The sequence below is a fragment of the Rosa rugosa genome, chromosome 2, assembly GCF_958449725.1.
Source record: "Rosa rugosa chromosome 2, drRosRugo1.1, whole genome shotgun sequence".
Taxonomy (NCBI): Eukaryota; Viridiplantae; Streptophyta; class Magnoliopsida; order Rosales; family Rosaceae; genus Rosa; species Rosa rugosa.
The window spans coordinates 19,488,623-19,513,926 of record NC_084821.1 but is presented as its reverse complement, the minus strand read 5'-3'; the positions used below and the strand labels follow the sequence as shown (position 1 = coordinate 19,513,926).

The 25,304-nt window shown below is 37.7% G+C and overlaps 2 protein-coding genes across 2 annotated transcripts; both read left to right on the top strand.

The window, feature by feature from the left end:
- The first annotated feature begins 10,858 nt into the window (after positions 1–10,858).
- Positions 10,859–14,373, top strand: LOC133732077 (probable pyridoxal 5'-phosphate synthase subunit PDX2). Its single transcript, XM_062159538.1, has 7 exons — positions 10,859–11,048; positions 11,137–11,264; positions 11,808–11,895; positions 12,012–12,085; positions 12,624–12,815; positions 13,745–13,842; positions 13,915–14,373. The coding sequence occupies exons 1-7, from the start codon at positions 10,994–10,996 to the stop codon at positions 14,036–14,038; spliced, it is 759 nt and encodes a 252-aa protein (XP_062015522.1). The 5' UTR covers positions 10,859–10,993; the 3' UTR covers positions 14,039–14,373.
- Positions 14,374–19,448: 5,075 nt separating this feature from the next.
- LOC133734821 (uncharacterized) lies at positions 19,449–21,214 on the top strand. The gene is made up of 2 exons (XM_062162428.1): positions 19,449–20,047; positions 20,328–21,214. The coding sequence occupies exons 1-2, from the start codon at positions 19,492–19,494 to the stop codon at positions 21,071–21,073; spliced, it is 1,302 nt and encodes a 433-aa protein (XP_062018412.1). The 5' UTR covers positions 19,449–19,491; the 3' UTR covers positions 21,074–21,214.
- The last annotated feature ends 4,090 nt before the right edge of the window (positions 21,215–25,304 follow it).

Here is a 25,304-nt window from a genome sequence, read left to right as displayed (position 1 = left end):
TTAAACCAATAAGTAACTTGACTTCATTATAACTCAACTAACCGAGCAACCAAAACATTTACTTAATTTCCTTATAGTCCATCGGATTATCCTTTAATCGAACAATGATCTAGAACTTGTGTTGGTAGAATTTTTCCTTTAGTTGATAAATTCTATTATCCATTCCCAAACAATCCAAATCCAAATGATATAGCATTTGAATCATTTAGGATATGGTGATTATACTTAGCACTTTCACCTCACTTCTTTAACCTTTTTACTTAAGAAAAACAAATCACAATTTCCATTCCCGAACAATTCACTTAACATAGTAAGCTCATTCGGGAGATGGTGATCACACTTCTTTCCATTTTAAAGTTTCGGTCAACCGGTTTGACCTCACTTTAATTAGCCTTTAAACCTTAAGCAATTAAATAACAACCACCATTCCCAAATAATTTCATTCTACGGTAAATCCGGGATATGATAGGTTTGGAATATTTCTATTCACGGACCTTAAATTGAACATCCCACATATTAATTCACTTATCAAAATCCGGTCCATTCTTATTTACCACTTTTCTCATGCATTTAACTAAACCACCGATTCCATTCTTATTTAACATTTTGATGTCGAAAACAAAATCATCCTCTTAATTCTCAAGACAATTATCCTCTATTCAATAAGCCAATTCATACTTATTCATGCCATGTTTCCAACATAACTGTTAATCCACAAAATCCTTTAATCACTCAAGTACCCAACCAAATTTATATCACGCATACTCAATAAAACCATAACTTTGATCAGTACAAACAGTACACGGTCAAACAGATTCCAAAATACACAGTCCCTTACCATTCTTCTTTTCCCCAGCTAGAGGCTATTTCTAGTTGCTGCAGTCCATTACTATCAACCCATTCAGACCTCTAGCAGAAAAACAACACCATCAATATTCTACACTCAACCAAATTCACATCCAGAATAGAGTTTGAGAATCCTTACCAATTCCGAGATTAATTCGACTAAACCAACATCTTCTCTCTTCTCCAAAATTAGAAGCGTACTCATTATAGCTGCTTCTCCTCACCATCAACCTTTTTAAATCCCTAGCAGGCAAAATATGGTCAATAACCAATCCTCAACCAATTCGTATCCAACACAGAGTTCCTAGTTCTTACCTTACCCAACTTAATTCAAAGCTAAGCTAGCAGCTTTTCCTCCTCCAGAAACCTCAAGTTCCCAGACTCCATGGACTTCAAAGCTCTCCAAATCAAATAACATGTTATTAGAGTTCACTCTACTCAAACCAGAAGCTCCAGCTAAAGAGAAATCATAGAATTACCTAATCGAGAGGTCCTGACAATCCCTGCGACCGTGAGCAACGGAGCTACGGTGGTCCACACGCCAGCGGCGGTGTGTGCAGCGTGTACGGCAGCTCGAGTCGGAATCGGAGGTCGGAGCCCTAGGGTTTTGGTGTTTGACAAGGCGCTGACTTGATTCTTGATGGTGGTTTCGCTCGGTTTGGACTGGAGGCCGGAAAACGAAGACAGGCAGATTCGATGCCATCGGCGGTGGGGTGTACGGCGATTTTCCGGAGGTCGGAGTTTGAGGCTATGGCTCAGGTTTTGCTCTCGAGGGCTTGGTGCTTCAATTTCTGGTAGTGATGGTGTGCATCAGCAACTGGAGATCGGAGGAGTAAGGATGGCAGGTTTGGTGGTCGCGTGTGGAGGCTAAAGTTGATGCATGGCGGTGCCGAGCTCGGGTTTTGGTCGGATTTGGATGTTGGTTCGAAGAGTGGAAGCGATGTCAGGAGGTGGTGGCCGGAACCGGTGTTTTCCGGTGGTTGCAGAGGGAAGAAGAGCGGAAGAGAGAGGTCGGGTCGATGCTTGGCTTCGATTTCTCTTGGGTTTAGGTCGCATTTTGGTGCTGCGTATTAGGGTGGTGGCGGTTTTGCGAGATAGTGGCCGGAGATGGGGTTTTTCGGTGATGGCAGAGAGAGGTCGGGGAGAGTGAGGGAGTAGGACGCGGCTGAGAGAGGAAGAATGAGATAGTTTAGGTTCTAGGGTTTCCACTTTCCTATTTATACCCATGAGTGTGGAATGACGGTTTCACCCTTAAGACAAATTACGGAACTCTCCTAGCTTACTGCTTTCCGTTTTTGGGCTCGTAACCTTTCTTTTCTTCGTTTTTCGTCGGAAACTTTCTAAGTTGTTTCCCGACTTCATCCTAGGCCTAAAACTCGATTTCGTAAAAATCCAAAATCCAAAACTTTGTTACAACTGAATTTACCGTCTTCGAAAATTTAACAAACTGTCGCCTCACTAAACTTTTGTAACCTTCTGGGCCCAAAACTAAGGACTCGGGCCCAAACTTAAATCATAAGGCCCAATAGGTGGTCTTGACACCAAAACAATTTCCAAAATCGATCTCTTTACTAAAATCACCTTGCGAAAATCTTATTGGCGAAAATTTTCATTCTAAAAATTAAACAAAATTTTCGGGGGCCCACAGGGCACCAGATTTCTCTCCCATTTCTCTATACTATAGTTTTCTCTAATAAATTTTTTATTATAAAATACAAAACTGTCAAAACCTACCCTATGCCCTATGGAGTCCCTCACTCCCATTTCTCTATGTCTCTCAGCCACCGCCGCACTACCCTCATCTTTTTCTCTTTCTTTGTTCTCTTTTTGTTTTTAATTATACTTTATACTATGTAATATCTTTTTCTCTAATAAAATACAAAACCTACCCTATACACTCCCATTTCTCTCTGTCTCTCTGCCCCCACATCCCTTTCTCTTTCTTTGTTTTTTTCTTCTGTGTTTGACCGGGCAAGACAGTGGAATCTTGACGTGGTGACCAGGCAAGAGAGTTTTTGCAACTCCACCAGTCTGTGTTTGTCCAGCCATGTTTTGGCTGTTGATGATTCTAGTCAAAATAAAAGTCATGGGCTTGCCATTTCGTTTGCCCTTTCTTGCCCAGCTACCAGCTCAGTGGAGAAGGAATAATTGTGGACGAAAAAGTCAGAGACGCAGAGAGAGACGCGGAGGAGAGCTAGACTGGTGGGCACGCACCAATCACAAGCTGACAGCGTGGAGGAATTAATGTTTTGTCGCCTAGCTACAACATGTGGGACGCAACAGTTGACGTTGTGGCAGTGTGGGCGCACGTGGCAAGTAGCTGTTGGCTGCTTTGGGAATTTGAACCCAACGGTCAACAAATCTGGGCCACCCAAATCAACAGTAAAAATCGATTTGACGGCTAGGAATTAATATGAATCTAATATAGGTAACGGTAAGAAAACGGGCAGAAAAAAATATGCAAAAAATTCTAAAAATCATTCCAAAAATTTCTCTATAAATACCTACAATTTTTTTCTAACATCTCACACCCAAAATACTAGAGTTCATAGTTACAAATTCCTCCTCTTCATATAGCTCTCATCATCCATATTTTTCATTATCCACTATGGCAGAACAAAAGGGAAACACACGTCCAGTGGCCGGACAAGAGGGAGATCAAAGTGAAGATACCCAAGATAAAAGGAGATGGACGGATGAGGAAGATGTTCAATTGTGCAAGTCTTGGAAAGTTGTAAGCCAATGTCCGGCTGTGGGCACAAATCAGAAAAAAAACGAATTATGGTTGCGCGTGAAGCGACACTTTGACGCAAATTGGCCCAAGAGCCGATCAGCCCAATCTTTGCAGGGAAGGTGGAAAATTTTGAAGATTGAACTCTATGAGTGGCATTGTGCATTAAGGCAAGCGAAAAATTGGTACAAAAGCAGTTCGAATGCGGTTGATGAGGTATGTATTTGCTGATAAAACATTTATTTTGTTGATACATTATAATAAAATATTACATGATAAATAATGTAGTAATTATAATATCTTTTTAATTGTAATAATTGTTTTTCGCTATAATTAAAACAATTAGTACTTATTTAATGATGTAATTACCACGATATTTATATTTGTACTTATTGAGTTTTATTGTAAAACGGTGAGATACATTCTTATTAAAATTATGACCTTTATATTTTTTGATAAATCATTTAATTTGTTGATACATTATAGTAAAATATGTCTTGATAAATAATGTAGTAATTATATTATCGTTTTAATTGTAATAATTGTTTTTCGTTATAATTAAAATAATTAGTTGATAAATAATGATGTAATTATCACGATATTTATATTTGTACTTATTGAGTTTTATTGTTAAATGGTGGGATACTTTCTTATTAAAATTATAAACTTTATATTTTTTTATAAATCATTTAATTTGTTGATACATTATAGTAAAATATGTCTTTATAAATAATGTAGTAATTATATTATCGTTTTAATTGTAATACACCAACCCTACGGGTGAGTCCACCAACCCTAACCCTAACCCTAATGATGAGCCTTCAAACACAAATTACCTTTCTAGAGAGGATGAGGATTATGATTTGAATAATTAGGTTATTATGCATGTTTGTTATTGTATTGTATTTTTTCCTAGTTTTTCATTTATGTAAGCGACAATTTAATGAAATAAAAGTTGTATTTGGAAATTTTATGTATTAAAGCACACACCTTATATTCAAATAAATAACACATAATAAACATAATACGATGATGAATTCATATCACATTGACATAAAAAACATAGACATTGGCCAAACTAAAATGACACCAACTTTCCAAAACATAATACAAGCCAACTATCCGTAAATATTTTTGAAAAAAGTAAATTGCATAATTATGACATTAATTATCCGTAAATATTCATTATTATCATTAAATATATATATTTTTAAATTTTTTTTTTTTTTTTTAAAACTCTATGAACAATAAAACAATGAACAGTAAATTTAAATAATGAAACCCACGGTGAACAGTGAAAAGTGAACAGTGTTGATCGGGCAAGAAAAACAACGGGTGCAAACCCATGTCCAGTGGCAGTGAATAGTAGCTTGACTGGTCGAATTCTTGTCTTCTCGACTTTGTCTTTTCTTGACTACGGGTGCACTTGCTCTTAGGTGCAAGCCTGCAACCATTCTTCTTCATCTCTCCGGATTCTCCTCTTCCTCCTCTTTCTTCTTCACTTCATCGTAGCAGCTAGTGAAAAGAATAGTTTCGGCAAGAGTCTCTCTCTCTCTCAAGTCCCAAACCTTGAAACCCAGCAAATTTTTTCTTTAAATTGGTTGCAACGTTTACTCAATTTCAGATTTTCAGGTATTATTCTATGCTCTAGTGTTTATCAATTATTATTCAAAGTGATTTCTAACAACTTGCTCATGCATCGGTTTTCAATTTTCAATATTAGGTGAAGTTAGATTTGCAAGTCAGTCTCGATCAGAATTGAAAAGCTGTTGTTTGAATCTTGAAACTGCTTTGAGAAGTGGTGAGGGTTTTGATATTGATGCAGGAGATGTTGCCAAATGAGGCATATGAAACAGATAGGCCTTGGACATCCATTTAAATTATAGAGTTTGCAGAGAAAATGGATATGTTTCCAAGTGTTATGGTTGCCTAAAGGATTTTATTGACTATACCGATGACGGTAGCATCTGAAAGAAGTTTTTTGAAATTAAAATTATTAAAATCTTATCTGCGGATTACATGACTCAAGATAGGTTGAATGGATTAACTATTTTAACCATTGAAAGAATTATGTTGGCAAATGTTGACTATGAAAAGATAATTGATGATTTTGCTTCAAGAAATGCAAGAAGACATCATTTTAGATGATTTGTAAACTTTTTTATACGAGGTTTTGGTTTTATCACTTTATGTTCCCGTTGTATAATGTTTCTCTATGTAATAACTAATAGCCCCTTAAAAAAAGATTTAGAGTATGACATTTGAAAGAATTATTACATGTCTATTTAAGCTAGTTGGGCACACACAAAAATTTCACCCTGGGCATCAAAAAGCTCAGGACCGGCCCTAACGGAATATACATAAACGTTCTTGGTGAACTTCATTTTCCCAAGTCAAGTGGCTCTAGACCATGGAGTGTGTTTGTAATGAGGTTGAAACGCTCACTAAGTGATTACTTGATTGGGAAGGGATATGTCAATGATGAACTATGCCTGCGTGTTTCTATGACAAGTTTCGGATCCTATCGGGGTTTATGTTGGTGACATGATCTTCATTGGAAGCCCTTAAGGAGTGAAGAGAAACTGCTAAATACTTGAAATCCGAGTTTGAGATGAAGGATCTTGGGAGAACACGATTTGTCTCAGTTTGGAACTTGAGCACCGTGTTGATGGATGTTTAGGTGTTTTGATGATGTCAAGCATTCAAGCACGTCCATGATCATCCGTAGTCTTGATCCTAAAAGGGTCCTCTTCGTTCGAAAGATGATGAAAGATGTGCTAGAGGTAGAAATGCCCTACTTAAGTACAATAGGTGCATTATTATACTTAGCTCAATGTACATCACCATACATCTCATTTGCAGTGAATTTGTTAGCTAGATATAGCTCTGCGCCAACGCGACGCCATTGGACTAATGATATAGGCTTGTGCTATCCCTACAGAGAGATGATGGATTCAGACCCATCACACACTAGGAACGTCGCCAACACTAGCCTGCGTTCTCTATCCCCATCCCAAAATGACATTAGTGTTTTGGAAGGTTTTGTTGATGTTGGGCACCTCTCTGACCCACACAAAGGTCGTTCCCAAACTGGTTATGTGTTCACCATGGGTAAGACCGGGATATCTTAGAGGTCTACAAAACAGACCCTAGTTGCTATACCTTCGATCCATGCAGAGATTATTGCTCTTCACGAAGTAGTTCGTGAATGTATATGGATTGGATCCATAATTACACATGTTCGAAGCAATTGTGGTTTGAAGTCTACCATAGATGAGCCTACGAGTATTTATGAGAATAATGCCGCTTGCATTGAATAAATGAAGCAAGGCTACATCAAAGGCGACAACACTAAGTATAATCAGCAACAACAGACTCTCCTCAAGATCAGAGTGAATTAGGTTCGATATGAGGACAATGTGGCAGACTTGTTCACTAAGTCATTGCCTAAATCCACTTTCGAGAAACATGTTGGTAGCATCATTTGCGGAAGTTATCTGAACTCCTATGATCGTAGTCATCAGGGGGGATGCAGACATCAGGGTGAGATGTCTAAATGTATGGTCTCGAAACGTGAAGGGTGTGTTGTACTCTTTTTCTCCTTCGACGGAGGTTATTTGTGTCCCATTGAGTTTTTGTTACTCAGCAAGGTTTTTGACTAGGCAACTAGAGGAGCACCACATTTGGGCGACACAAGGGGGAGTGTTTAAGGACATCTAATTTATGTGTCTGGCCTAAACTCTAAGTGACTTGTCCAAGTTGTAATAGGGTTAGTCTTACAGATATCTTGGGAGATATCCTAATCATTGTACGATTCAGTTTTCTTGTAAGACTTATATTCTCTACTTATAATTCTCTATATAAAGAGGCCCCTATTATCAATGAAAACACAACTCAATTATCTCCCAATTTCAGTTTTCCTAAAACAAATTTTAATTTATTTTAATCACAGTGAATATTGGGGGCCTTGTTTAATTTGGAATCAAACATCCATTACCGGTTTGTCAGTGGTAAAACAATTTTACTTAGTTGTATTCACATAAACGTACGTTGTTAAACAACGACAAACATTTACAAGTAATGCACTACTAATTTTTGCAAAATACTGATACTTGGTATAACTTAATCACTTATTAAGTGTTGTCTGTTATCCAATAAGTCTCGGTGTATGTAGTAATAAGTCACTCACTTGTAAATTATATTCGATCTTCAATCTTTAACAAAAGTTACTGTAGACCATATCACAAAATTAGACTGTGGACTATGTTACAGTTAGGACAAGCTTATTCTCAAGTGGAACTATGGCCTAATCATTTCCGCTTTTATCAAAAGTTAAATGGCTGATCATGTAAATCGAAAGTTAAATGACTGATCTTGTAAAAAAATAAAAAAAAAATCACCAGGAACAATGTAAAATTATCTAGGTTGTGTCATGTTGTGTTTGTGGAGTTTCGTATATATATCGTGGAACATGATAACAAAAGCTAATGTGTGAAGGATGCTAGAACAAAAATTGAACCAATAAATTTTGCGTTAACCGTTAAAACCCATTAAGACCCGTTAAGAAAATAAATCAATCTTTTTGTTTTTTGAAGAAATAAATCAATCTTATCAAGTTACAAAATCTCATACATAGACCAATACAAGAAGCACACCTAGATATTATAAAGTCAGTTGATTATTTTCTTCTTGAAAGTTGAGAGTTGAAATTGTTGCCATGAATTTGAGAAAGAGAATACGATGAATCAAACAGATGCACTATGGATTCTAATATATATTAGACGAAGAAACTCAAATCTACAAAAGGATTAAATATTTTAAACTCAAAAGGATTGAATATTATAAACTCAAAATGATTTTTTGAAGAATATCATGTCGATATATATTAATACTCAGGCCAGAAAGGACCATTACATATCCTCCCTCTACCATGTATGGGTAGATAAATAGTTTGTGGTAGTAGCACAGGTGATACATAGATTATGTCCGATCATTTGACGGTTCCATGCTCATACAGGGAGCCTATAGACTATTAACTATTACATAGTAAACAAGCAGAGTAAACAAGACTCGATGACTCTCACTAAAAACCTAGAAGCATATATAGCTCCCTAACAAAGTAGGGAATTATTTAGAGAAAAAAAAACCTAAGGTGCACCTAGTCATCGCCCACTCAAGCCGAGGTCGCCCTGATCCACTCCGGCACGACCTGTGCCTCCTCAAGGCCGCCGCTCACGATGATCCGTGTCATCCAAGCCGACATTGTCTCAGCGCCGCCACAGCCTGCCCTGCCACGATCTGCACCGCCTCAGTTTCGTGCTTCCACGGTCCAGTGCCGGACAACACCATAAACCATGCTGGCACTACTCCGCATCACCATGAAATGCCTCCACGACTAATCAACACCACCACGAACCACCACTATACACCACGACCACTGCGTCTCACAGACAACCCACTGAAACCTGTCCCCAATACTTTTTTGCCACCACTCCAACCTAAAGAACTCCCCGTAAAACTCACCAAGCAATAACATCTAATACCCATCCAGTAGCAAATCCCAAAATGCCGGCATGGCCATGGGCCTGTCCTGATGTCGAGGCGCCGTCGGACGAGATCGATCTCCCAGCCAGAGAGGTCCGCCGTTGCCGCTTTAGGGTTTCTCTCTCTCTCTGAGAGAGAGAATATCAATAAACTCAAAAGGATTAAATATTATAAACTCAAATTTACAAAAGGATTAAATATTATAAACTCAAATTTAGTCCTTGAACTTTTATCCAAAAAACACTTCCGGCCTTGAGGCCTTCTAATTTCACACGTTTAATCCTTGTATTTGCAAATTTGGACCAATAGGTCTATTCCGTTACTCTTAATTCGTTGACGTATAATCCTTTCGCGTCAAAATGTCTATTATACCATTACTTTTTTTTTAAAAAAAAAATTCTTTCTTTCTTTCTTTCATTCTTTTTATCTCTTCTCCTCCACCCCCTAGGATTTCTTCTACGACCTTCCCTACATCGCCCTCCCCCATCGCCACCAGTATCAGCACTTCAACCCCTGTCTGCCTGCGAGTTCGCTCCATTCCAGATTCCAATTCCATTGCCATCTTCAACAAAATCTCACTCAGATGAGCCCTATTTCCCCTCTCCCTCTCATTCTCTCAAATCTAGCTCATTTCATTCATTTGAATCAAAGCTTATGCAAATCCATCCAATCCAACAATGGCGAACCGAGCCGTCCAAGAGGTACAACCTTCTCTTTCTCTTCCTCATCGTTCGAATACATATATATACATCTCCAGGAACAGAATTGAACTCTTCCTTTGATTGATTTGTAGATAATTGAGCAGCAACTGCTGACGGTGACGAAGGCAGTGGAGGACAAGATCGACGAGGAGATCGCAGCCCTAGATCGAGTGGACGTAAACAATCTGGAGGTGCTCAGAGAGCGGAGGCTCCAGCAAATGAAGAAGATGGAGGAGAAGCGCAGCCGTTGGATCTCCCTTGGCCACAACAAGTACACAGAGATCCTTTTTGAGAAAAAAGACAAAAGCCAGCATGACCAAAAAATCGTTAGAAAGCTATGGTGAAGAAGAAGAAGGGCGGCATCTGCAGCTGCACAAGCATCGAAAGATCAGGGACAGTGAAGAAGAAATGGATTTTCAGATGAAGATTCAGAGGACCCATTTGTATGATTGCAATTCCAAATTGGAATTACGGCAAGTCGGTATGGGTTTGGCGAAGACCTCCCCGCAGACGGAGGCTGTGGTGTTTTGGGCTTCCGAATCCTTTTCGCCAGGGCTTGAAACACAGCTTTGCTGTTTTTTTTTTTTTCTTTTTTATTTGGATTTGGTTTAGAAATTTCTAGGTTTTGATGGTTATGAGAGAGAAGAGGTTGGGGGTTTTGGAGAGAGGGTAAGTAGAAAATAAAAAAAAGAGAAAAATTAAAATATAAAAAAAAAAACAGAGAGAGAAAAAAATAAATTAATGTAAAAAAAAGAAGTAAGGGTATAATAGACTTTTGACGCGAAAGGATTGCCACGTCAGCAACTTAACGGAGTAACACGGAGTGTTTGGTCCGTAACGGAATGGACCTATTAGTCCAAAATTAAGAGTACAAAGACTAAACGTGTGAAATTATAAAGTCAGTGATGTTTTTTGATTAAAAATTTAAGAACTAAACAGTATTTATTATGTTAATGAGTCTTATCGTATTAATAAATTAACAATAAAAATCGTGTTCTGGTGATCTTAGATATGGAACCAAATCAATATGCATATTCATAGAATCTGGCCCATGAATAGATATCGAACACTTCAACCACTCACCAAACAAGAGGCCCGGTGCGTTTTATCGCTCTACGACTCTTCATAAACTCTCTTCTCTAGTCTCCTTGAAGCCTTGCCTCCGACCAATATGGCCCTCGTCGGCGTGCTTGCTTTACAGGGCTCTTACAACGAACACATAGCAGGCATGCCTTTCTCAACTCTCTCTGACCACATATATGTCTTTTGGGTTTTGCTGTATATGTTTGTTGAAACTCTCCATCTGTGTTGCAGTGCTGAGAAGGCTGGGAGTGAAGGGCGTGGAGATAAAGAAACCAGAGCAGCTCGAAACCGTGGCCTCACTCATAATCCCTGGAGGAGAGAGCACCACCATGGCTAAGCTCGCCGAGTTCCACAACCTGGTCTCTCTATCACTCACCCAAACAGTCTCTATCATTTGTTGATTTGTTTAAAGCTTATTACTTTATTACTCCTGGACTGAATATGTATGTGCCTGCTTCTGCAACTGTCGATACTTTTAGTATATCAGTAAATGGGATTAGGTGAAAATGACGGCTGTTCTAGAAATGCTGTAATTTGGATATATGGGTTTTGTTCTTTGGGTATATAGGAGTTGGTGGAATTGTGAATTATATCGGCTTGCCTAATGTAATCACAAATGACACAGAAGGTAAAGTAGATTATGGCATCATTTGAAAATCCTGTTCCATTTTGTTGTAGTCAAAATTTGATTAGAACTAAGAAAAGCAATGAACTTGGCTCAATGTACCCACCAAGTCTTAGTTTTTATTTGAAAAAGGATATTTTCTAAATGCTCATTTATGGCCTCGTTGTTTCAATAACTGATAAAGAAAAGTTCTCTGTATAATATGTTTTGACTTGGCAGACAGAAAATTGTTCAAGCAAACGATATTGACTGTGAGTTATTTGTTTAATCATCACAGTTTCCTGCTTTGCGTGAGTTTGTTAAGATGGGGAAGCCTGTTTGGGGAACCTGTGCTGGACTTATATTCTTAGCAAACAGAGCTACAGGTGCATTTCCTTTTTTTTTTTTTTACTATAGATTGTAAAAGTGACTAATATTTCGTAGATACATTTAAGCAGCCAAAGATTGTTTAGTTATTGAGACAAGTTGAATGCATTTTCAGGACAGAAAATAGGAGGACAGGAACTTGTTGGAGGCCTAGATTGCATGGTTCACAGAAATTTCTTTGGCAGTCAGGTACTGCAATGACTACTAAACTCATGCATGTTCATCGAGATAGATACTTATGCAGATAACATTGGTAAAAACCATGTTGCATTGGTAAAGCTGTCAGTATATAATATTGCAAAGTAGTCCTAAAGGTCTTGGCTTTGAAGGTTCATACTTGAGTGGTTAGTGTGTTTGGAATGTTGTGTTATCTGTTGCCTCATTTATCTACTCTACTCTTTGTTTAATCACCTATTTACTGCAATGGCAGACTCCGTTAATCTGATGGCCACCTTCATTTTATCTTGAAAGTTTTGAACAGTATTAATGAATCCTGTTGTATCAGCTAGTTAAAAGATGCTGTAGATTATAATGAAATATAAAATATAGAAAGAATTGAGAAATCTAGTTTATTTTTGGCTGTACTGTTAAAGAAAGATAGAGAAAAGGGTTGTGAAGAACCGACTTGTGTGGGGACTATTCTATTGTTTTATTATTATGGTGCGTTAGTTGTTGATTCAATTTTGGTTTCCTCAATTTATCATTGGTTTTTTGTTTAAATTTACAGCTTCAGAGTTTTGAGACAGAACTTTCAGTACCAGAGCTTGCTTCGAAGGAAGGTGGTCCTGAAGTATTTCGTGGAGTTTTCATCCGCGCTCCTGCAATCCTTGAGGTAGGACCACAAGTTGAAGTCCTGGCTGATTATCCTGTCCCAGCTAATAAGTGGAAGGATTCAAATCCTGGTGTTGAAGGCCATGAGGTTTGTGATTGTTCTGCTAACATAGTTCAATATAATCATTCTGTAGTCAAGGCCTTATTGGTTTCAGTTAGGTTTGGAGTATTACTGTATTCTTGTTATTTGCTTTTTTCAGAGAACATTTTTCCTTTTCAGATTATCAAATTTTGATATAAATGGGTAAATTTAACCAGCTCTACTGAGTGGATAGAGTAAATTAGGTTAGCAACTGATGAGTTAAAGTACAATTAAATTATAATACATTCATTATCATAAAATTTGGTCATTTGTTAGTAATTGTCGAATCGAATTTGTAACAGATGGGTGAATTCAACCACCTCTATTCGGTGATTTGGAGATTTTCATTGTTTGAGGACAGATTTGATAAGAAGTAATTGATAGATTGTTTTCATATCGAAAAGTTTCATTTATTCTCAAAATGGTCATCGATATGGAAGTTTATGACAGTTGAGGAAATAATGTTTAACAGTAGAACTTATTACATGATAAGCTGTACATTTACCATTGTCGAGTATTAACACTTGTGGCTATGGTTGAAAACGGTTGAATACAATCAGAGTAAAGATTACTTTGATAGTACATGAGCACATGATTATTTTAGTACCACTCCTTCAGTAAGTTACATGGCATCTTATCTTGCCGAATTGTCTATCTTACCTTTAGTGGTTTTTTAGAATCAGCAGTCACAAACTAGGTTGTATCATGTGACTAGAAGTCTAGAGCCTTATCTTGTAGCTGCCAATTTGATGTGAACTGAAATCTATTGTCAATGCCCATGTTCCTGGTGCTAACCTGCACTTATAATGCTTCAAAAAACTGAATCAGCATTTTCCTACAGGGAATTTACCAAAGATGATATGCAACTGCAACAAATTAAGTTGTGTTTCACCATCTTTTGATGCCATTTTCTCACTCAGGTTTGGATATTTCAGGAAAATTCTGGGTCTGAGAAGAAAGTGATTGTAGCAGTTAGACAAGGGAATTTGCTAGCAACTGCCTTCCACCCTGAACTGACAGCAGATACTCGATGGTATACTTACCTTCTGTTGGCCATTTCTCCTAACCTAACTTTACAGGAGGTTCTAAATATCTTCTTGTGCAGGCATAGTTACTTCTTGAAGATGGCAACTGAAACCGAAGAAGGAGCCTCAAGTAGCATTGTTGCTGTTGGTGCAGATCTAGATTTAAACCAACCAACAAAGATTGACCTCCCAGTATTTTTATAGTGGCAGTGATATTAATGATAAAGTTTATTTCCTGGATTTTTGAAGTTACACACTCTTTTCAGTCTGTCTTTTTTTTTTTTTTTTTTTTTTTTTGTCTTTTTACAAATTGATGTATGATATCCGTTTAAGGTCTTTGATTGTGACCCATTATTTTTCAGGTGATTTCTGTGACTGGTTTAGTTTTAGGGCAGGAAACCAATTCTGCACTTCAATTTTCTGATGTATATAAATCACAAAGCTGAAAAGAAGCTTAGAACACTTGTTATTCCTTGAAATAAATCTTGAGAATGGTGAATCTTGTGCACTAAATGTCTAGGTTCACCGTGTTGCGTTTACCTTCCTGTGTTTGGTTATGATCTCAGCCCTTCCCAAGTTGATCATTTTAGCCATGAATCTGTAGCAGTAGCACTGCCTAATAACAAAAGAGTCGAGGGAGGTTACCGCACAACTGCATATCTCGACCAACTTGGAACAGTATTTGGCTGCTTTCAGGCTTTCAGCACTAGATCCATTCTTTATTGATAAGGGTAAATGTGATATCCCCTGGAGGATCATAAATTTATAACCATTCTCAGGGTTGATTTATTGGGGGTTTTGGTTTCAACTGCCAACCCCGTGTTTTGTATAGGTTAATTTGGTTGGTGATGTTTTTGCGAACTTTCAACATGTCCTCGGATCGACTCTATGCTATGGAAGTGTGCTAGACCTTCAATTTAAACTGGTCAGTGTCGGGTGAGGATTCGTTTTGTAGCTCTGGTACTCTGTTTCACTGTTTCTCCATACAAAAGCAAACCTTAACAACAAAAGTGCAAACGCACATTAACAAAAATCAGTATTTGTTTACTGGTCATTTCAATCATTGTCTAAAATGTATATTCTAACTTCCCCCTGTCCTCCAAGGCTCCAACACAATTTGATTCCGAGCTTTTGAGTATCGGTTGGTACTCGCACACTTATACTAGGACCTAGGTTAATTTGATAAGAGATCAATACATTAAATGTAAATGCCCTAGTAAACTAGCAAATCACTCTCATCACCGTTTTTCTGCACACTAGCAAATTAATATCTTCCCTTCTTAGTCTCGTGGAAAAGTGACTTTGTCTAATGTCGCCAGAAATTCAAGAATAAGGACCGATGTGGTGCTTAGAATGATTCGTGAAGTGGTCGATGCAATGAAGTTAAACATCGTCCTGTTCATTTTATGGTCCGTAAAGAAGAAGAGAGAAATTAATTGGCTCAAACCCTAATATATCTGGGTTTTGGTTTCACGATATTGTATTATTATTTATTTTTGGAATTCTGATGAACATATAAAGCAGGATTGCCTAACAAATATCCATCCTATTCGCGCTTCGCTTGCCTGTCTATCTTGCGTAGCAGCTTCAAAATGTAATTAGTTGTTAAAAAGTTTTCTCATTCCACGACGAATTGACATTCTTGAAGCTAGCTCTTCGTTAGTCACTTCTAACTTAATTCACTGCCTGAAGCTTGAAGCAGCTAGGTAGCCTGCCAGCCAGTTCCTTTCCTCGGAGGAAAAATTTGAAAGTTGCAAGTTTGCACCCACCAAATTTAGAAAAAGATAATGAAAGACCTTAAGTACGCAAGTTGAAGAATACAAAATATTCTTGACCCTAATCGGAATATGTCATATGCACGTATTACATGCCTTTGCTAGAGGGCAACGTATACGTACGTAGTGAGTGCAAAAGTTTAGGAGGCAAATTAGGGTTGACAAACATGTGTTCACACTATGTAGTTAGGCTTTTTATTTAATGGATTTTAATCACCCAACACATTTGAACATAACTCCATTAAACCAGTGATATTGGTTAGCATGCAAGATGAGCAATATATCATTATATCTGATTGTCGGACAACAGAACTTAATCGTACTAAATTTACATAGGAAATAGTAGAGATAGATGCAATTTTTTGTTGGCTTTGTAGGATTCTGCAAACTCATCGAGGAATTTGCTTCGTGCCTTTTCAATCAGCTTTCTTCATAAATTGAAGTGGTATATTTTCTATCGCAGACGAGCTAGCTTTTGCTGAGTATCCAATTAATTGATTATGACGGTGACTTCATGGACTTGAGAGAAGAGACGTATCTTGCATGGGTAGTACATTTTCAACTAATTCAGGGAAAGGCTCAATCATACAAGTATTCAATATTCTTAAATCAAAAGGTCATTAACCCTAAACTAGATTTCAGGTGAAGTCTTTTAGATTTTGGAATCTTTCATAACCTTATTTTGGTCAAAATAGCTAGTTGTATTAAATCACTTTACGTTAAGGTACAACCTTTCAAAAAAAAAAAAAAAAAGGTACCATACAATGAAATAGCATTCGAATAAGATTGCAAAACACGTAGGGCTCCAAAAGCACATTTTCGACGAACTTAGAAAGTGGAGTGGAGTGGTTGGTTGAGTATTCTGTCAAGTAATTTCATATACAAGATAGTTAGTTAAGTATATTTAGCAATGCAAAGTATATATCTAGACAGTTTTTCTTTAATTAGCCATTAGGGTCAAGTCATTAGACCAGTTCCCGGGATTAATAATTTAGTACACATTTCATATACATAATAATAATGATTTAGAGAAAAAACCTTGAGAGCCGCGTGGTCTTTCTTGCTTGTCCGGCTACAACTCAGCGCTGGTGCTGGCCATTGGCCTCGCCGGTGCACGATGCGTGCGGCCGGACGGGTGGTCTGGTTGGTTGGCGTGCGTGGAGCTCAGTGGCTGAGGTTGGGAGGCTATTTTTCTCGTCTTGCTCAGATGAAGGAGACGGCTGCACCAAGGTTGGGTTTGTGGAGGCTGGGTGGAACCGATGTTGTGTGGATCTACGACGCTGCGGTGGGAATGGCGGCGGAGCGACCCCGGGTAGTTGGAAGATCAGAGATGGGCGGAGGAAAGGCAGGCTGTCTGGGATCTGGTCTGATCGGCAATGGTCGATCCGGTTTGGTTCTGAGATCCGGCGTGAGGCGGTGTGGGGATGGGATGGTGAAGTGGAGGGGTCTTCTTTGCCGGTGGTCCGACGGCGGCGACGGCATGAGGACGACCGAGGTCCGACATTGGTGTCGGAGCGGCGCGTATGGTGGTTTGTTGGTGCAGGTGTCTTCCTGGGCTGGGCTAACGAGTTGGGGCTTGACTGCCTTAGCTGTCTGGGCTTGGGCATTGCATTTGGGCCCATTTGGGTCAGTAGGCCTTTTTTGGGCTGTTAGTTGGCCTTTTTATGCTTTTGCTTATTTATGTTGTTTAGTTGTATTGCGCTTTATGCGAGCAATAAGTTCCTACATTAATTGTGTAGGACTAGTCGGGCTATATGCCTGTGTATGCACTATATGTGCCTTGTCTGCTCTTGGTAGGCGGCGCGTTACTTGCTTGGTCAAATGGTCGCTTCCTCCTAGTGGCAGGGTGAAACTTGGTGTCACTGGATGTATTTTCCAGTGGCAACATGATGGGAAAGCTGTGAGAATGGATATTATGCTATGCTGTATTCGAGTTGTAGATTGAGTTATCTTTCCGTTGTGTCACCGCTGGGAAGCAAATAGAACCGTCTGGAGCACGTTCTTTGCTAGTTGGTGCGTATTTGAATACAATTGTTTAGTAGAGACTCATGATATTATTTCAGGATGTACTCTAGGTGCCTATTGTACTCAGGGGTTTAGGCTCATTGTCCCCCCCTTGTATTCGACGGTTTCATTAATCAAGGCTTGAGGGTAGCCGCACCAGCCCTTTATTCAAAAAATAATAATAATAATAATGATTTTGTACAGCACATTATCATTTCTTAAGACTACCTCAAAGTGCTATATTAATTTAGTATATATCTCACTTCAACAATTTAAGCGACATTTACCGATACTCAACACTATTTTCAATATTTTTGTAAATATAGATGACCAATATGATACCAAAAATTTCAAATCCTGCATACTATTAATCTAGTAAACTTGCTCTAAAGCTAAAAGGGAAGGTTCATAATATGAAACTGACTATTATTATTATTTGAGCATAATATAATAGGTTCATCTACATTATATTAATGTGTCGATACATTAAGTAGATTAGTTCTGTACAAAGATATACTCACTCTTTGTAATGGTAGACTAAGTTAGCTAGGTTTCAAGATAGTGTACAACTATAGAAAATTTGCATAGCATTGATGTACCGATACATTAATATACCATGCATAAAATTTTTCTAATGGATAATATTGCTAGCACCTAGCTAATTTAAACCGATTATTTTTAAGGTCTGTGTTAATTAAAAGGGCTAAATACTAGTTAGTACCCTGTGGTTTAGGTCCAAAATCAATTCAGTCCCTGGACTTCTAATTTCATCAAAAACACCCCTGCACTTTCAATTTTGATCTAATAGGTCCAATTCGTTAATATTCTTTCAAATAGTTGGATTATTTGTTGAAAAACTATTTATTTTTAATAGTAGGACTCACTCCTAAATTGACAATGTAGACCACCTTGACACCACATCATAAAACATAGGCCATATATGATCCACATTAACAAGTTAAATAACTCAATTGTCGGAAAACTAACAAATTGGACCTATTAGATCAAAATTGAAAGTGCAGGGGTGTTTTTGATGAAATTAGAAGTTCAGGGACTGAATTGATTTTGGACCTAAACCACAGGGTAGTAATTTGTATTTAGCCCTAATTAAAAACTCATCTTAGCAAAGCATCAAACAAATCTAAAACTGGTTTAACCATTAATTTGGTTATGATCACTATAATTTCAGTTCTCGTTTAATTATATAGGGGTTTGGTTTATATGTTCTATTTATAAATTTTGGTATTCTCTTTTCAAAAAAAAAAAATTTGGTATTCTTTCAATTTTATCTTAATTTAATTGGTCTGACATTTTAACTGAATACAGTGCAAAAACTCTTATGTACGTATACGTGAGAGTTGGACGCAGCACTGCGGCAAAATGCTTATGTCCTTGATATCTTATTCTTGATTATCAACTTTTCTAAGGATGGATTAGTGTATGATTATCAGCTTATCGATCATCTTATATATTCATGCGATTTGCAATTTTCATTAATATAGCGCTTTGAGGTAGTCTTAAGAAATGATAATGTGCTGTACAAAATAGCAAACCATTAACATGAAGCTAGGAATTGAAGGTTAGTAATCCTAAAAAGTCGTGCTCATTCCTATTACAAAACTCAAGTTACCAACAATGCTTCAGGTTCTCAAAAGGATGTTTTGCATGACCAGCTAAGCAACCGGCCATTTTGGTCAATACAGATTAGTCCAAATAAAATTATAAAATAAAGGCAGATAAGGCCTGGATTCCCCTCAAGACTCCCCCTATAAATACCGTTTCGAACAGTGCACTTTCCATCAATCCTTCTTCTGCTCACAATAGAAGTACTTCCAGCGTACAGAAGAAGAAGGTAAACGTACATAAGAGTAGCTAGAAATGGCTAAACTGAGAGTGTCTTTTGTGTTGGTGGCTGTCGCTGTGGTGCTCATTGCCATGGAAGCCAGCTCTGTTCTGGGCCAAGGCAGTGGAAACGGAAATGGGAATGGGAATGGGAACACTGGAAGTGGCAATGGAAACGGGAATGGGAATGGGAACACTGGAAGTGGCAATGGAAACGGGAATGGCAATGGCAACACTGGCAGTGGCAACGGGAATGGGAACGGGAATGGCAACACTGGCAGTGGCAACGGCAACGGCAACGGAAATGGGAACGGCAACGGCAACGGAAATGGTAATGGCAACGGTAACGGAAATGGCAATGGCAATGGCAACGGGAATGGTAGCGGCAATGCAATTAGTGACAGCACGAACTACGACGTATTGCCACCACTAGCGACGGGACAGGAGCAATGCATGTGCAAAGCACAGGGAGCCTGTTTTTACAAGACCCTTGTTTGTCCACCAGAATGCCCCGAGAGAAAGCCTAAAAACAACAAGAAAAAAAAGGGTTGCTTCGTTAACTGCGGAAGCAAGTGTGAAGTCACTTGCAAAAGTAAGAGCATATCTCTCCTTAATTTACTTTACATTTATATCTCTTAATAGATTTACAAGACTTGGATAGATTCATGATCTATCTTGATCCTGAACTCTTTTTCCTTATCCTACCTACTTCTTGGGCTAACTTCAATAACTCTAATTACTAATGTTTTCACTAATGAATAAAATCATTTGGTCTATATATTTATCACAGTAACGTGTTGGTTGTATGAGAATCAAGTAACAACATCTACTCGATCTTTACTAATATGCTCCGATGTGATGATTATGGGCAGTTAGAAGAGGCAACTGTGATGGTTATGGATCTATCTGCTACGACCCTCGATTTATTGGTGGTGATGGTGTAATGTTCTACTTCCATGGAGCAAAGGGAGGAAACTTTGCTATTGTCTCGGATGAAAACCTCCACATCAATGCACATTTCATTGGGACTCGACCAGAAGGAAGGACTCGTGACTTCACATGGATTCAAGCAATCTCAATCATGTTCGACAGTCACACCCTTGTTATTGGAGCAAAGAGGGTTTCCAAGTGGAATGACAAAGTTGATGCTCTCATGGTGAAGTGGGATAGTGAGTCAGTTGACATCCCTGAATATGGAGGGGCCGAATGGAGGACTAATGATGAGGACAGAGAGGTAATCATCGAAAGAACCGATGACGCGAACTATGTAAGAGTTACGGTCTCTGATTTGGTCGACATAACCATTAGGGTTAGGCCTATTGGAGAAAAGGAAGACAGGGTTCATCATTACCATATACCAGCTGATGATACTTTTGCTCACTTGGAGACACAGTTCACATTTTCGAAATTATCTGATCTGGTGGAAGGAGTTCTAGGGAAGACCTATAGGCCAGGTTATGTTAGTCGAGTCAAGAGAGGAGTTCCAATGCCATTGATGGGTGGAGAGGATAAGTACAAAACTCCATCACTCTTTTCACCTATCTGCAAGGTTTGTAGGTTTCAAACTACTGCTCGTCAATCTGGTGGGCTTGCAATTACAACCGGAGTGGCTGCTTAATATATACTGATGATGATGATCAAGAGAGAAATAAATCCTGTCTTCTAATTTAATTGTTTTCAACAATCATCTGTTGTATCTCTGTAACTGGTTATGGGTAGAATAAACAAATGACGGGCTGATTCGTACAAATCAAGCTTGGCCAGGACATGTTGCTATTTTTCTAATAATGAATTATTAAAATTTCATAAAACTGAGTCAATAGCTATTTTTTAAATAAATCATATCGATCTTTCATTTATGACAGAATGTCATTCCACTGTCTTTAGTAGACAGACAAAAAGTTGTGGTCACGGCCAATCCTAAGACTTTAGAGGCCTGAGGCAAATAATTAAAATGTGACATCAATATTAGGGAAAAAATAATTAATATGAAAAGAAGAAGAATAATAAAGAACAAAAAACAAAAAAGAACGGCGCATTTATATGTTTAAATTAAAAACTTAGAAAAAAAATAATTAAATGAAAAGAAGAAGATGAAATAGCATAAAGGACATAGGCACGTAAAATGAAATAATAATAATAAAATGGCTAAATTACGCCCAGTGAGATTTGAAGGATGGATACGGCACCACAAAAATAGCGTGTTAAACCATTGTGTAGGTACAAGATTTACACATGATATGTTGGCATCTCTATACAAAGCACTGAAGAAGCCTACAAAGTTCATCAAAACTGATCTCGGAGAATTTCAGGTAAATCCGAGTCAGTCCTATGTTTTAGGGAGTTCGATTTGGGAAGGTATCTTTTAGTTTTTAGATATTGCTTTACAAAGATATTTCCAAAGATATTCCAACTGGTAAAATCGTGCTATTGAAGTCTTAAACGTTTTAGGATTTGTTTATTTTTAATTGGATAATTTTTATTGAAAGATCTTTCCTATTAGGAGTCCAATTAGGGTTAAGTCGTGATTATCAAGGATTTGTTCTCTCCTTAATATATTCAGAAAGTGAGAGTTCATTTGTGCACGACTTAGACGCAAGAATTGTTGTTGCTTTTTGTTTGTTGAGTAAGAGTCGCATAGGAGCCTTGAAACACTTGTTCCGTGTCAAAGTGTTTCATTGATCATTCATACATGTGCATTGATTCTCTTGAGATCAGTAGAGAAGGTGTTGATGCATGAAGAGCGATAGTTGCAGATTAGTTAGTCTAGTGATTGTAGCCGAGAACAGTGCTAATTGTGTTTGTAAAGAAACGTATCCTTCATCATTAGTGAATTGATTCGATTTTGGGTTCAGAGCCCCGCAGTGTTTTTAATCTCAAATTTGAGGTTTTCACTACGTAACCAAAAGTTGTATGCTCTGTGTTATTTTTGGTTTCTGCCCAGTAAGGTTTGCAACGTACCTATCAATCCCCGATACCTAGAAAACACATTTCATCCTAGTATTTTCACTTGGCATCAAAGCAGGTTCTAAAGATTTTTAGTTGATCCGTGGTCAAGGATGGAACGTGAACGTGACAGAGCCTTCAATTCCATAAATTGCCCGCCTTTGTTTGATGGTGAAGATTACTCACAATGGAAGAGTATGATGAGGGAATTTCTCTACTCTCAAGATGAAAACATGTGGAATATAGTTGAGAATGGATGAGAACACCTAACCAAGGTAAAAGACTCAAAGAAAGTAGAAGAGACATCTGCAAGAGTTCTTAAGCCTAGGAAGGAATGGACAGAAGAGGAGGTTCGAAATAGAAGTTGTGATTTCAAGGCACGAAATTCCCTATTCACAGCTTTATCCAAGAAGGAGAGGATGAAAATCAGCCACTGTGACATGGCTAAACAGGCATGGGATCTTCTTCAGGTCACTCATGAAGACAACGTACAAAAAGGTTAGAGGCCAGAAACTTCAGAGACTTGTCTTGGAGTTTGAGAACATGCAAATAAGGGAGGATGAATCAATAGATGACTTTTATGCTCGTCTACTGAATGTGACAAGTCAGTGTCACAGTTTTGGTGATCCTTTTGAATAGCATCGAATTGTCAAGAAAATCCTTAGGTCTCTTTCGTCAAAGTTTCAATCCAAACAAACAGCTATAGAGGAGTCTCAAGACCTGGACACCTATTCTCTTGATGAACTAATAGGTAATCTCAAAACCTTTGAAATAAGGATCAAGCCCTTTCAAAAAAAAAAAAGAAATAAGGATCAAGCCCGAGAAAAAGGTAAAAAGTGTTGCCTTTTATTTTGTTAAAAAGAAACATGATGTTGATGATGATTATGTGGATTTAACATTGTTGACAAAAGAGTTCAAAAAATTTCTAAAAAATAAACCCTTATGGAAACTCTTTGAAAATTATTCCTAACAAATCTAAATGCTTTGAGTGTGGTGATGTGGGTCATCTTGCTGCTGACTGTGGCAACAATAAATATAATTCACGGAGTAACAGGGCATTGAAATCCACCTGGAGTGACAGCTATGAAGGTTCTCAATCTGAGAATGTGGTGGTGTGGATCATTCTGCTTTGCCGTTGTCAACCACCAACGTACCTGGGCCGGTCACCACCTGCATTCCAAGCATATTGCGCCATTTTTTATCATCTTTTAGCCGCCCCTGCCTAGTCAAACCCGCCCCAAAGCAAACCTTCGACATCAGAGGTCTGCTTTGAAGCATCGGAGGCTCTTTACTTCTCTTGCCACTGGAAGCATAGACCAGTACGTTTAGCCTCGAAAAAATAGTAGGGTCGGTTCAACCCTGCCCAGGAAAAATATAAAAGAAAAATTATTTTTAATATAAATTAATTATTTAGATCATATTAAATAAGTATGTTTATCATAATTTTATTTGAACTACAAATAAGAACTTTAGATTTGATTTCTTTTATCAATCGATACATATTATTAATAATATTAACTTTTTATTTTATGGGTGGATTTGGAAAGATTAAAATTTTAAAATTTGGGTTCGGTATCCAACTCAATCATGGCCAAATACAGGACGAGCAATGAGCGGGCTTTATTATATTAGCCCGAACTTTATCGGTCCATCGGCAGGTGATACGCTCAAAGCAAGCGCATAATTTAACCCTGAAAACATCGTTAGTAGTATAAGCAAATAGGGATCGTTCTATTCCGGGGATTGAGGGTACACCTGTCATTGTCAAAAAAAACAAATAAAGAATTAAAATAATAAAGTAAAAAGTATTATGTACAAAAATAAAATAAAGAATAAAAATATATACAAGTTAATATAAAAAGGGGGGTTTTGAGATTATAGAATTGGAATTAAAATTAAATGAAATAAAGAAAGTGTAAAAACACATATACAAGGGTGGAACACAAGAAACAAAGATCAAAACTACAATCATATGAATGAAATCCAATTACAATTCCTATAGTTGATTATCTATGTCATGAGAAATAAGTTGACCATGTGAAACATTCAAAGCAAATGATTTCCCATATTTTACTTTCCTTGAATATTTAATCTAAGTGAAAGCACCTAAATTAAACCTATTGAACATGCAATCATAGTCTAGAAAACTAGCTAATCAAGAACACATTCAATGCATGAAGAACAAAAAAAGGATGTCAACCAAAGTGCACAACCTAGTATGAAAAAGTCCATCTATTTGCAATCCTCCTTAATTGATTTCGACTTTTGTCCAAAGCCTTTACTACTTAAATCTAGCACCAATTACATGCATATATCCTAAGTTGGCCATCAAAGAACACGTACATATAAAAGTTTTCCATAATCCAAAATCAATTAAGCAATCTCACATAAGCAACATAAAAATCAACATAAAGAAATCACAATTTTTATTCAAACATAGAAATTGGGCTTAAACTTTGCCCTTAATGTTATTGTTAACTAGAAACAAATTCCTACGAAATTAAATAAGGAAAAAGAATGAATTACACCGTGAGTTGGAGATGGAGATGGAGTGCTTGAAACGTTGAAATCTTGAATCTTGGAAGCAAGCCTTCAAGGTGGACGATGGAGGATATGATATTCCCGGCTCCTTCTTCTTCTTCTTCTTCTTACTTGAAAACGCAGAATTTTGCAACTAGAGAATGGAGAGAAAAATGGAATGGAAATGGAGAGACAAAGAAGATGAAATGGATGAAGGAATGTGTTTAGAGTGAGAGGAGAAGGTGTTTATATAGGGAAGAAAAAGAAGAGTGAAATGATAAATGGAAGAAAAATAATGAAAGTGGTTTGTAAAATATGGAAAAGATGGAGTAATGATGAAATGAAAGTAAGGCATGAAGGTGCAGAAGTATGGAAGTGATGAT